This window comes from Elephantulus edwardii, unplaced genomic scaffold (assembly GCF_000299155.1).
Source record: "Elephantulus edwardii isolate Elephantulus edwardi_28Jun2011 unplaced genomic scaffold, EleEdw1.0 scaffold00048, whole genome shotgun sequence".
NCBI classification, from domain to species: Eukaryota; Metazoa; Chordata; class Mammalia; order Macroscelidea; family Macroscelididae; genus Elephantulus; species Elephantulus edwardii.
This window is the reverse complement of record NW_006399798.1, coordinates 6,127,879-6,140,524: the sequence shown is the minus strand read 5'-3', so window position 1 is coordinate 6,140,524 and position 12,646 is coordinate 6,127,879. Positions and strand designations below refer to the sequence as shown.

Genomic DNA, 12,646 nt, shown 5'->3' with positions numbered 1-12,646 from the left:
AATGCTGCCCGTTCGATCTCCTAGAGTTGGTTGTTCTACAGAGCGTTTCCTCCTCAGCTTGGACTCACTTCATTGGCCTGTCTGTTGTTCGGCTGAAGGTCGATTTCACACAAGGGTAAATGTCACCACACGTTTGACGTTACCCTTCCATCAAGACCGTTCCGACTCCTTAGTGACCCCCCTGTAGGATTGCTGAGGCTGCAAATCTTTATGGGAGGGGACTGCTCATCTTTTCCCCCCTAGAAGCTGCTGGTGGATTAGAACTGACATATTGTGTCCCATGTCAGCAGAGTGTCTCATGTAACCCTCAGGCAGGTCTGTTAAGGTCTCGTACTGTTAATAAGATAACCTCTGAGCAGCCTCCAGAGATCTTAGTGATCTTTGAAAGACTTGCTTATAAAGACTGGTTTTATTGGTTTATTAAGACACAAAACTTTTTTTTCATGATTGCACATTTTCTTCCCTTCCCCTCCAGCCCTCTCCCACAATACACCCCTTTTTCCAGATTGTTACCATAAACATAATGCCTAATCATATATTCCTTTCGGACAGTTCTTCCCCTCATCTGATCTACTGGAGTGTTCCTTACCTATCCACTCTTTTTACATTCTCTCCTCAACCCTCCCACATGTCTGTCCTATTGTATAACAGTACTGTTATGCAGTATTTGTCCTTTTGTGACAAAGATACTTCATTCAGGTCCATTCTCACATATGGGGTAACTGAGTGGAATCTACTCAATGGCAGTGTGCTTTTTTATTTTTAGAGGGCTTTTTTATCATTTTTTTAAAATTTTTTTTTTAAAAAAAATAAAAATAAAATTTTTAGTTGGCCTTGTTAGAATTATTCTTTTTAGTGGGTGGTAGTGGTGTTTTAACCATTAAATGGCAAAGTGTGTGCAGACAGCTCAGAGCCAGCCTGATGTAAGGCAACAAGGTTCCCGTCTTTTAACTGCTTTGTCTGGGGATCCCCTACAAGCCACCAAGCCCAGCTAAGTTAGGTGGCTTCTGGGTCTGAGTCACGGTGTCTGCCTCAAGTAGAACCTGGGTGTTCAAAACAAAGCTGTTGAGGGAGAGAGTGTGCCCTTTGTGAGGACAGACAGACAAAGTGACTTTTTCTGAGAAGAGTAATTTTTTTAAGGGGAAAAAAACCCCCCAAAATATTCACTTTATATTAAAATACTTGGACCAGGAGACAGCTGTCAGAACAGAGCAAGGAAACACTGCATGGTTCAAAACTGGGAAGGGTATATGCTATCCCCATACCTTTTCAATCTATATGCAGAACGAATTATCTGGGAGGCTGGGCTCTATGAGAAGTGTGACATCAGGGTTGGAGGTAGACGCATCAACAATCTGCATTATGCAGATGACATAACACTGCTTGCTGTAACTTAGGAGGACCTGAAACGCTTACTGCAGAAGGTCAAGGACTGCAGCCTTCAATATGGATTGAAGCTCAATATCAAGAAAACAAAGATTCTCTCCACTCGGCTGATTGGCAGCAACATGATAGATGGTGAAGATTGAGATTGTTGACAGCTTCAGTTTGCTTGGCTCTGCAATCAACACTCTTGGTACCAGCAGCCAGGAAATTAAAAGAAGAATTGCATTGGAAAAGTCTGCTATTAGAGACCTCTCCAAAGTACTGAAGAGCAACGATGTCAGTCTGGAAACTAAGGTGTGCCTGATACAGGCCGTGGTCTTTGCAATTATTTGCTATACATCAGAGAGCTGGACAAGACTAGGGATGATAAAAGGAGAGTTGATGCCTTTGAGCTGTGGTGCTGGAGAAGAGTATTGAATATACCATGGACTGCTAGGAGAACAAACAAGTTCATCCTAGAGAGGGTGAAACCAGGCTGCTCCTTGGAGGCAAGGATTCTGAAGCTCCATCTGACATACTTTGGACATGTTACAAGGCGGGATCAGTCCTTGGAGAGGGACAGCATGCTTCGGAGGGTGGAGGGACAGCGCAGGAGAGGAAGACCCTCAATGAGATGGATTGATTCAGTCACTGGGGCAGTGGGAATAGGTGTGTCAGAGACAAGAAGACTGGAGAGTGATAGAGCAGGGTTTAGGGTTGCTAAGAGTCACAGGTGACTCGACAGGACATAACAACAATATGATACTTGGAGCCCTGGAAGGGAAGCTGGTCCAGGGAGGGAACAGCAGAGCAGAGGCCTGAGGGGATGTGTCTGTCCTTCAGGCCACTGACCACACCTTCCTCCAGAAATGCCACTACCACCATGGCGGCCACCCGTGCTACGCCAAGCCCCAGCTGCCCCTGCCCATCTTCACGGTGCAGCATTATGCTGGGACCGTCACATACCAGGTACCTGTCACCTATACCTGAGGTGATGTGGCACTGCTTCCCTTCCTCCCTAAGCAGAGTCACTGGACAGGTGAGAGGACTGGGTGAGGGGAGTTCCCCCAGGGCTTGGTCATTTGCCCCTAGCTGCCAGCCCTACCCAAGCACCAGCAATTGGAAGAGTAGTGTTGACAAGGAGCAGACTGAAGGTCCAGTAATAGACCCAAGGGTGCACAGAGGGGCAGGGTACGTGGTGGCCTCGGTGTGGAAGGCTGGACTTTCAGACAAGAAAGCCCCTCCTACACTCAGCCTTCTTTACCTGCCTCCCTCCTGTCCCCACACTGTGTCCTGCAGGTTCATAAGTTTTTAAGCAGAAACCGGGATCATCTGGACCCTGCCGTGGTGAACATGCTTGGCCAGAGCCAGCTCCAGGTGACCTGACAGTCCTCCCTGGACCCCAGTCACTCCACACTCTGTCTCCACACTGTCCTCATCCACTGAACACTCCTACCGTTGCCCAGTAGGCTCACTCACAAGCCCCTGTTCGCTTGGACTAGTCCTGGGGGCTGTGAGGAGGAGCACACCGGACAGTGGGCTCAGCCCTCTCTCGCCCATAGCTGGTGGGCAGTCTGTTCAAGGAAGTGGAGCCCTGGCCTGACGGAGGCCGAGCTGGCCCTACCCTGGCCTCACGCTTCCAGCAGTCATTAGAGGACCTCATAGCCCGGTTGCACAGGTGAGCACAGTATTCCCAAAGCCTGGTATTTGGATGGGGGCTGCCTGGGCCCACGTGACCCCTTCCATCCTCCAGGGACCATGTCTACTTTATCCAGTGCATTAACCCCAACCCAAGCAAGGTGAGCTTCCCAGTCTGGTCCCAAGTCGGGGAGGGCACAGTTCCTTTCCAAGATCTCCCACCCCTGCCTTGCCCTGGTCACTCACCCCTTGATGCCCATCTTTGTGTCCTACCCACATCCTTGACCCCGCTCTCCTGGCCTGCGTCCCCTGCCCAGCTCCCAGGCCTCTTTGACGTAGGACATGTGGCTGAGCAGCTGCGCCAGGCGGACATCCTGGAGGCCATTCGCACACGCGGTGCGAACTTCCCTGTGCGCGTGCTTTTCCAGGCCTTCTTGGCCAGGTAGAGACCCAGGCTGAGGGGTCAGGGGTGCAGGTGCCTTGGGGTCAGACCTAGCAGGAGGGACCACTGCAGTGACCATGAAGCCTGGGGTCCCTTCAGTGAACATGGACCCACTTACCAGGGACCCCATTCTCTTGTCACTCCACCTTATTCCCTTCCCTACTCTCAAATCCTTTCTCCTTCTCATCCCTCCACCTCTCTCTTTCCACCCTCTCTCCTTCCTCCTGGGAGCTTTTATAAGAAGTTGTGCTGCCAACACAAAAGCAAGAGGTTCGAGTCCACCAGCTGCTCCACAGGAGAAAAGGGCAATCTCCTGTGTGACTTACAGCCTCTGAAAGTCCACGGAGGCTCGGCTGTGGATCCTAACGAGGGAGTTCAGGATGTGCTATGACACATCGCGGTGACCAGGCCTGATGCGGGTCACCCGTGATCGCGTTTCTCTTGGCACAGTATTCTCAGAGCCTGTTTCCCCCTCCCCGCCTGCGTCCTGGGAGCCCAGGTGCTGAGGGTTTGCACATTGTAGGCTCTTCATCCCCACTGTTGAGTGCCTTAAAAACACTCAGCTGTTGAGTCAAGCCTCCTCGCCGCCCTGTAGGATAGGCCGCCCCGTAGTGTCTCCGAGGCTGTAATCTTCAGGAAGCAGGCTGCCAGGCTGCCATGCTGCTGTGCCGTTCTCCCTTCTAACAACCTTGGGTCCAGGCCTTTCCATTAGCAGCCAAGCACGTAACCCTTGCTGAGTGACTTACAGACTGTGAACCGCTTGGGGCCCAGGGTGTCCAGTTGCCAGCATGAACCCTGCTTCCCCCCTGAGCAGGTTCCAGACCCTGGGCGAGGGGGTGCAGGCAGAGCCCTCCGACAGGGAGAGGTGCAGCGACAGGGAGAGGTGCAGCGCAGTCCTGAGCCACGTGCTGGGAGCCGAGTCGCCCCTCTATCACCTGGGAGACTCCAAGGTGTGTGTGTGTGTGTGTGTGTGTGTGTGTGTGTGTGTGTCTGTGAGTGACAGGGCACATCATGGACAGGCAGGTAGGTACTGGGACAAGCTGGAACCAACTCCAGCTTCGGAGGCCATCTCCTGGGCAGCGGGGAGGTGGAGGAGGGCGGGCAGAGGGCACCCCATTGCTCTGCCCACCACAGGTGCTGCTGCAGGAACCAGGCTGGCAGCAGCTGGAGAAGCAGCGGGCAGAGCAGCGCGCCCAGGCCCTGCTGGCGCTGCACCGCGGGCTCCGCGCCTGTATCTCCCGCCAGCGCCTCCGCCTCCTGCCCCGGATGCAGGCCCGCGTGCGGGGACTCCAGGCCAGGTCGGCAGCCGCCAGGAGTGGGGGGCCAGCGAGGGTCAAGGGGGTGAGGTTGGGGCTCCTCCTGAAGGTGGCGGGGCGGGGTCCAGAAGAGACGGGGTGTCAGAAGAGTCTACCTGCCCCCTGTGGTGCTCAGCCTCTCTCTGTTCTTACAAACTGTGCTTACATACCCCTAGTCATGAGAAACTCATGACCTTCCAGGCTCCCCACACTGGTAACCTTGATTCCTTAGATGCTCTGTTTTCCACTTTGCAGCAAGACTCTTTTTTTTTTCCTATAATTATATTTTATTAATTTTCATAAACATTTACAGAGATTTTGGGTTTCCATTCATTCATTGTTGCACTATTCTCTCTACCCTCCTCCCAGTTTGTTCTTGTCCAAATGCCACAGTGCTTGTCAAAGCCAGTTCTGATTAATCTTCTTTGTCAGTGTGTCCTTTGCCATTCCCTATCACTCCTCCCTGAGAGAGACTTCACCCTGATTCATAAGGAAAAGGGGATGGCGTATTCTCTTAGCTACTTCCTGCTGAAAAGGGACGCTGTGGGTTTCAGGGTGAAGATCTTCTCTCACTACTCTAAAGGGCCCCTTTGGCAGTAGGAAACACATAGACTATTATGGAGATTGATTTTGGAATTTAGATGCACTCTTATTGATTGTGCTTGGCTGTACATGTTCATATCCTTGAAGATGTATCATGGGGGTGTTGCAACCTAGAAGACACAAATTTGACTAACAAGTTATAAGTACATGAGTCCAAAAATTATGGAGAAGTAAGCAGCAAGACTCTTAGAAAGCAGAAAGTGGACTCTGTAACTACTCTGGCGGACGAGGCTCTCTTTACTTCTCTCCATTCTATTGAAGCAGACTTTCCAAACCCTTTAGCTACTTTGGATTCTCTCAGTTCTTTAAACGTATCACGCTCCTTGTCACCTCCTGGTCTTTGCACATGAGTTGCTCCTGTCTCTGTGTGTCTTCTTAGCTCTTTCCCTCCAGTTCACACCTACTCACCCTTCACAGCTTGTCTTCACACCTGTGACAACTCTGGTTGACCATCTGCACTGTGACAGGGTGACAGGGGCGGGCACGGTGACTCCCATGGTGGCTGGAGAGTAAGATTTAGACCCTTCAAAATAGTAAAATTGATGCCGTACCATATCTTTATGCAAATAACGTGCTCATTCTCGTTCCATGTTAAAAGTTTAGTTGATTTTTTAAAATTTGAGTGAAAGTTCACAAATTATATTAGTTTTTCATTTGCTCATTCATCTGCCTTTTACTTTATAATATTGTAATTACAATTTTATTTTTTCATTCATATACATATTTAATTTTTTTATTGTGATTTGAATGAAAGTTTACAGAAAACTTGAATTTCTTTTTTAAAAAATCATTTATTATTTTGTGTGTGTGTACTGTCAAATCAGATCTGACTGGTACAGGAGGAGATTTCTCCTCGTTCTCCAACAAAGCATCTGGTGGATTCGAACCACATAGCTTTGGGATTGCAGTGCAGCTTCTTGCCACTAGGCCTCCAGAGCGTCCTAGGAAACTTGGGATTTCTATTCACTCATTGTCACACATTTTCCTCCCTCCCTCCCTCCCCCCCCCTCCAAGTTTGTGTTTCTCTTTAAAAAAATTCATTCATTGTTGCACAATCATTCATCTACATTTTTATATTAATTACAATGGGTCTATATCATTAACGGGGTCCAATCAACCTCTTAATTTTTAAAATTAACACCAGAGCTACCCATAATTAAATCAGCTTTTCTTTTTTTAAAATTTAATACTTTTAAAAAATTTTTGGTAGTCTTTATTTTCATTCACACTGTGTTCCACACAATCATTCCCATACATTTTGTCTTATAAAATTATCATTGATCTATTCCCTCTATTACCCCGTCTTTTCAGATCCCCACTGGGTCTTTCCTAATTCCTTCACCCCTCCCTCCACCCGCCAAACTCTGCAACCCCATGATTTCTTCCTCATCCCCCACTCAACCCTCACCCCCTCCTCTTCCCTCTGTGGACATTTATACACATCTTACTAGTTATACTTGTGTTTCTACAATGATTGTCTTAGGCGGTATTTGTCTACCCTTATGAGCCTGAATTAGTTAACTCAGCATAATACTCCCTTTCCCATATTATACCGTATTTTTCAAAATCATTGCTTCTGAATACTGTATAATATTCTATCAGATGAATGTACCACATGTCTCAATTCAGTCATTTATTGATGGTAAATTAACTTTTCTTAAATTAATATAGCATGCTTACAAAAACATCTCACACAGTAAGGGAGGGAGACAACTATATACAAAGAAGCCTAAAACATGCATGTTTTGTGTAACAAAATACAGCAATACAAATGTGTATTTTGTTGTTAATTTTGCTTTTGTTGTTGTTGTGTATCACCATAAGAACTGAGTCACAGCTGACCCTCCAGTGGGTTTTCAGTCTCACAGAAGAGTGCTTCTCTTTCTTCCACAGAGCTGTCAGTGGATTGAAACTGCGTGCACTTGGGTTGACAAACCATCTCTTTAACACTAAGCCGCCACATCTCTTCTGTATACATATATTTAGAAGCAGGAGTGGCATCCACTTCCTAAACAACATGCCTCTGGACGCTCTATGAACTTTGAGAAGCGATAGTTATTGAAAGGCTTCAGGTCTCTTTTTCCTAGGGTGGCTATGAGTCGTGCTTAACTCAGTGGCAATCAACAACAACAAAATACATGTACACTTTTAATTACTTCTTATTTAGAGACAGTAGTTTCTCTTATTGAAGTACACTCTTGACTGGTTCTTCCAACAAGCATTAAAGCAAAACAAAACAAGACAAAAAGTCCAACTGACTGGCATTGAGTTGATTCTGACTCACAGTCTTTGAGAATGCCTTTTCACCACCCTTCCTGAATCCTAGTTTAGCTGGGTATAAAATTCTGAATTACTAATTTATTTCCCTCATTGCTTTGAAGATATTGCTCATTGTCTTAGGTTCTGTCTTTCTGCTGATGAAAAGTTGCCTCAGTAAAATTTTTATTCTTTTGAAAGTAACCTGCCTTTTCCTGTAATTGTGCAACTAATTTTTCTTTATGTCAGGAGTACTGTGGTTTTATTAAGGATATATATATATATATATATATATCCTGTTCATAACATTTTCATTGAGCAGTCAAGTTTTATATCTGGAAAATCCTCAAATATTTGAACATTACCACTTCCAGGATCTCCTATTAGATTTTCAGTGGTGTTTTATTTTAATTTTTAGACATTCCACCTGACTTCTTATTAAATAATATGACAGACTCTATTATAAACATTCATACCTATTACTTCAATTTTATCATGAGACAGCTCTGATGAGGAGCCCCATTTTACAGATAATGAAAATCCAGAGAAGTACAGTCATTTATCAAAGACAACAATGACCAATTGGAATGAATGATGTGGTCCCTGGGTGGTGCAAAGAGTTTGCTATTGTCTCCTAATTTAAAGGTTGGTGGTTCAAAACTACCTGGTGGTGCCACAGAAGTAAAGATTACAGAAAACAAAAAACCCAAACCCCAAAAACCTCCCTGTGGCAAATCTACTTTGTAATACGTAAATCACCAGGAGTCAGAATCGACTCGATTTTTTTGGGAGCAGGCTGGCTCCAGTGCCGACTCTGAAGCTCTATAGTAAACAGCTTCTAAATTTGCCTGCTCTTTTCCTATAATATTCTGTTCTTTACATCCCGCTTCTGCTAAATACCCAAGAGTTCTTGGTTTTACATTAACGTCTTAGCGAAGGACGACTCAGACATCAGGCAGGGGGTGCACATTTGGACTCCTCTCCCCCTGGCCTCCAGGAAGCGGTACCTCCGGAGACGGGCTGCCCTGGGACAGCTGCACACCGTCCTGTTGGTGGCCCGGCCCCTGCTCTGGAGAAGGCGGAGATTACAGGTGACGGGATTTGGGTAGGGCTACAGGCTGAAGCCAGGATGTCCTCTTGGCTGTCTGGCAGTGTCCACCCTCCTAGCCCAACCATGTAATGACTAAGGCCTTGAGACCATTGCCCCTTGAGTGTTTGCTGCTTTCGTCTGCCTGGTTATTGTAGGCTGGGGCCTGGGAGTCCAGTGCCTTCTTACCCCACCCGCTGCCTGTTGGATCCTCCCATCCTCTGCAATCCTTCCCTGTCCCCACTACTCCTTTCTCTTGCCTGGTGACTGTAATGTAAAGGCCATAAAGCAGCTCAAAGGTCAATGCTCACATACTTACCCCCCCCTTTCTGGCCCCTCCCTAACTGGACTTTGTCACCCTGGGATCATCGTTTCCCTTCTTCCTGCCCTCTTCCTGGTACCCTGGCAGACAGGCAGTGACGTCCACAGTGCTGAGGCTGGTGAGGGCTCTGAGGGGCAGGGGCAGGTGGGAACCAGTCTCCAGCTGATCTTTCTGGGCTTGTGCTCGTTCTTCTGCTCATGACAGCACCCCAGGGGCCGGAGGGGGCAGCTGGGCTGTCAGGGTGCTGGGAAGATACCATTGGGAGACTCAGAGTGACTCCACATAGGAACGTTGGCTCTGCCTACTTCTCCCCAACAGCTTGGACATCGGTGTAGCTGGCACAGTGGTGGGGCCTCGGAGAAAGTGCCAAGCATGGTAGGTGACTGGGAAGCCAGAGGGGGTTCTTTCCTGGGTTATGCACCTGTTGAACCACTGCTCGAGGGGTATCAGGTGGGTCCTACCCCTCTCCCATGACCCGTAGGGTGTGGGTGGGATTGATTAGCCCCCCAGTACCTTTGGAGTCCACCTAGCACTCTCAGGACTCTGTTTGAATGCCAGGATCAGAATCCTTGGTCTACAGAGGGGATGTTTATAGTCATGAGGGTGTGAAAGACATGGGGTCCCTGTGTCCCCTCTCTGAATATTGGGTCCTCTGACAGGACCTGGGGCGCTTGGAGATCCCAGCTGAGCTGGCCATCATGCTGAAGGCTGTAGAAGGTGAGTCTTGGTTGGAGATGTCCCTCCCCGAGTCCCTTTTTGTGTGTGGCTCTGTCCCCTGTGGCCCCTCTGATGCTCTGGGTTCCCCTACTTATCACACATCCTCCTAGCACCCCCTAAGGGGCCTGGTGGCTCATGAGGAGTGATGGAGATAGGACCTGAGCCAGGTGCCACAACTGGACCCCCTGGTGTCTCTGCCCATGTACATCCCCAGGCCGCCAGCCCGCCCTGGCAGACAGCATCACTGAGTCCATGCCTCCGGAAGTCACTGCCCGGCCCAGCCTGGCCCTCCCGCCTGACATCGACCGTTTCCCCTTTTCCAGTTTCATCTCCATCAGCTTCCAGGTGGGTGCCTTGCCCTGAGTGCATCCTGGCTGTCCCCCTCGGCTTCTCAGGTGGAAGCTGCCTCTCCCTTGTCCTCAGCTGTGCTGGCCCTGGTGATTAGGGCTGCAGATGGGGCTCAATTGCACTGAAAAGAACCGTTGGGCCTGAATTGTCTGACAGCGTTGTGTTACCCAGATTGTTCACACCACGCCTCTGTTATACCATGGAATTACCTTGCCATTGCAGGCAGGTCTTTAACCGATGGTTATTGACTAGGGAAACGTCTATGCTGGCGTGTAAATAAAGAGGCAGGCTGCATGACGCGTGATACCGGCTGTGACTCAGTTTAGTCTTGGGAACACTGCAGGGCTGAATAGTCAGACTCAAAGGACAAGTGTGTGTGCAAAGCACAGGCCTGCCTTGTTTGATGGGCTCCACCTGACTACCTTTTGTAGATGTTGTGTTTTTTACGAACTGAAGGCAACCCTGCATCGAACAAGTCTGTCGGCACCATTTTCACGACAGCACATGCGTGCTTGTGTCTAGTGTCACGTTTGGGTCCTTTCTGAAACATCTTGAACTTTTCCATCCTGCTATTGCCCACGGCAGTGATGGAGACACAGTCCAGGGATGGTCATTAGCACCGCTGACTTGTATGTGCAAAGAGTTGAAATGACAAATGTAATAAACTTGGGTTCAAATTCAAGTTTGTTTAAATACCAGGAGGCAGGGAAGGTATGCAGGTGCACAGGAGGGAGGCTGGGCGGTCACTGAGATGCCGTGTGGGGATCCCTGATGCCTTGGGATGTTGCTGGCGCCTTTCGTTTTCTTATTTGTACTTATTTATGTTTTCTGAGCTGCCAGCTTGGCTGGGTCTCCATTTTCCAATCAGAACTAGGAAAAGTACATGTCTTTTTTTTGTTGTTGTTGTTGTTGTTTTAATTTATTTACTTTGTTTTTACATTAACTTTTTAGTTGTCATTTGAGTGAAAGTTTACAGAGCAAATGGGTTTTTCATTCAGCAGTTTATACATGTTTCGTTATGTGATATTAATGGTAATCCCTGTACTGTCACAGCACTCTCCCTAGTCACTCTCTGTGTTGCCCATTTCCACTCATCCTTCTTGTCTATCGCTTCCTCCCTTCGGAGCTTTATCCTTCTGCAGATGCTGTCCTGTTGATCTCATATGACTGACTGTCCTGTGGTGTGTGGCCCTCCCAGGTGTTGGCTACTGAGTGCCTTATAGGCTTGCCAAGTATTTGGCTGAAAGTTGAGTCTTAGAGCTGATTTCACTTCCAATCTTGAGGAGTGGCTAAGGGCCATACTCTCGGGATTCCACTAGGTTCTATCAGACTAGTATATGTTACCTTTCTAAGCTGGTGTGGCCACCAGACCCGCTTCACTTGTGGGATGCCCGCTCCTGTGGTCTCCCAGGCACTGTCCCCTAGTGGTCAGTACAGATGGCTCCTGCCTGCACACTGTGTCATCCTTGTTCTTTGCAGGAACCCTCCCTGCCCCACCCTGGACAGCTCCTGTCCAAACCCCTGACCCGGCTGGACAGTGTGAACCCACAGCGTGCCCTGGACATCAACAAGGTGGTGAGTGACACATTCAGAGGGACTGGGCGGTGGCCCCAGTCCTGACCGCTGGCTCTAGGATGTTGGTTCAGCACCTGGAGACACTGCCCTACCCAGCGCCCATCTCTTGGCTGGCAGATGCTGCGGCTTCTGGGGGACGGGTCCCTGCTGCCCTGGCAGGAACATGCCATGGGTGCATACCTGGTGCTGCTGGGCCGGCGGCAGCCAGGGATCCGGGACGAGCTCTTCAGCCAACTGGTGGCCCAGCTCTGGCTCAACCCGGACGAGCAGCAGAGCCAGCGTGGCTGGGCCCTCATGGCAGTGCTCCTCAGCGCCTTTCCCCCCACGTCCACCCTGCAGAAGCCCCTGCTCAAGTAAGTGTCCTGAGGGGTGGGGGCTCCTGGGATGGGCTCCCCTGGCCACCCACCTCCACAGCAGCCCTCGGCTGTCCCTACAGGTTCGTATCTGACCAGGCCCCCCAGGGTATGGCAGCCCTGTGCCAGCACAAGCTGCTGGGTGCCCTGGAGCATGAACAGCTGGCTCCTGGGACCACTCGGGCCTTCCCACCCACCCAGCTGGAGTGGACGGCCGGATGGCGGCGGGGACGCATGACTTTGGACGTGTTCACCTTCAACGGTGAGGCCCCACGCGGGTCCCCAGGGGCTAGAGCCACCTTCTTGGGCCCTGCCCTCCCCTCGTCCACTCTGCTCTTGTCTAACCTCCCTGACCCAGCTACTCTTGTACCCACTTTGGCTCTCCTTGCGGAGTGTACCCCTGCTGTCCTTCACCTGTCCACTCCTGGCCCCACAGAGGAGTGCTACTCGGCCGAGGTGGAGTCCTGGACCACGGGGGAGCAGTTCGCGGGCTGGATCCTGCAGAGAAGGTATGGAGTTTCTGACGGAGGCCAGCGCTGACCCTGTTCTCCTCCCTGTCCTCCTCCTCCTCCTCTTGGCCGGAAGCAGCATACCCCAGGGGCAGAGGGGTGGGGTGTCAGTGGAGGGTCCAGGCTGTGGATTCCA

General features: G+C 49.8%; 1 protein-coding gene across 1 annotated transcript in view; it reads left to right on the top strand.

The window, feature by feature from the left end:
- Positions 1-12,646, top strand: part of LOC102850142 (unconventional myosin-XVB-like) — a 31,576-nt gene that overhangs the window by 12,763 nt on the left and 6,167 nt on the right. Inside the window, 16 exon segments of the mRNA XM_006886372.1 lie at positions 99-115; positions 2,209-2,334; positions 2,665-2,742; positions 2,928-3,043; positions 3,119-3,164; positions 3,321-3,445; positions 4,260-4,395; positions 4,580-4,743; positions 8,597-8,690; positions 9,327-9,383; positions 9,668-9,725; positions 9,940-10,070; positions 11,553-11,648; positions 11,766-12,001; positions 12,085-12,263; positions 12,438-12,510. Coding sequence (XP_006886434.1) covers positions 99-115; positions 2,209-2,334; positions 2,665-2,742; positions 2,928-3,043; positions 3,119-3,164; positions 3,321-3,445; positions 4,260-4,395; positions 4,580-4,743; positions 8,597-8,690; positions 9,327-9,383; positions 9,668-9,725; positions 9,940-10,070; positions 11,553-11,648; positions 11,766-12,001; positions 12,085-12,263; positions 12,438-12,510 — 1,732 coding nt within the window.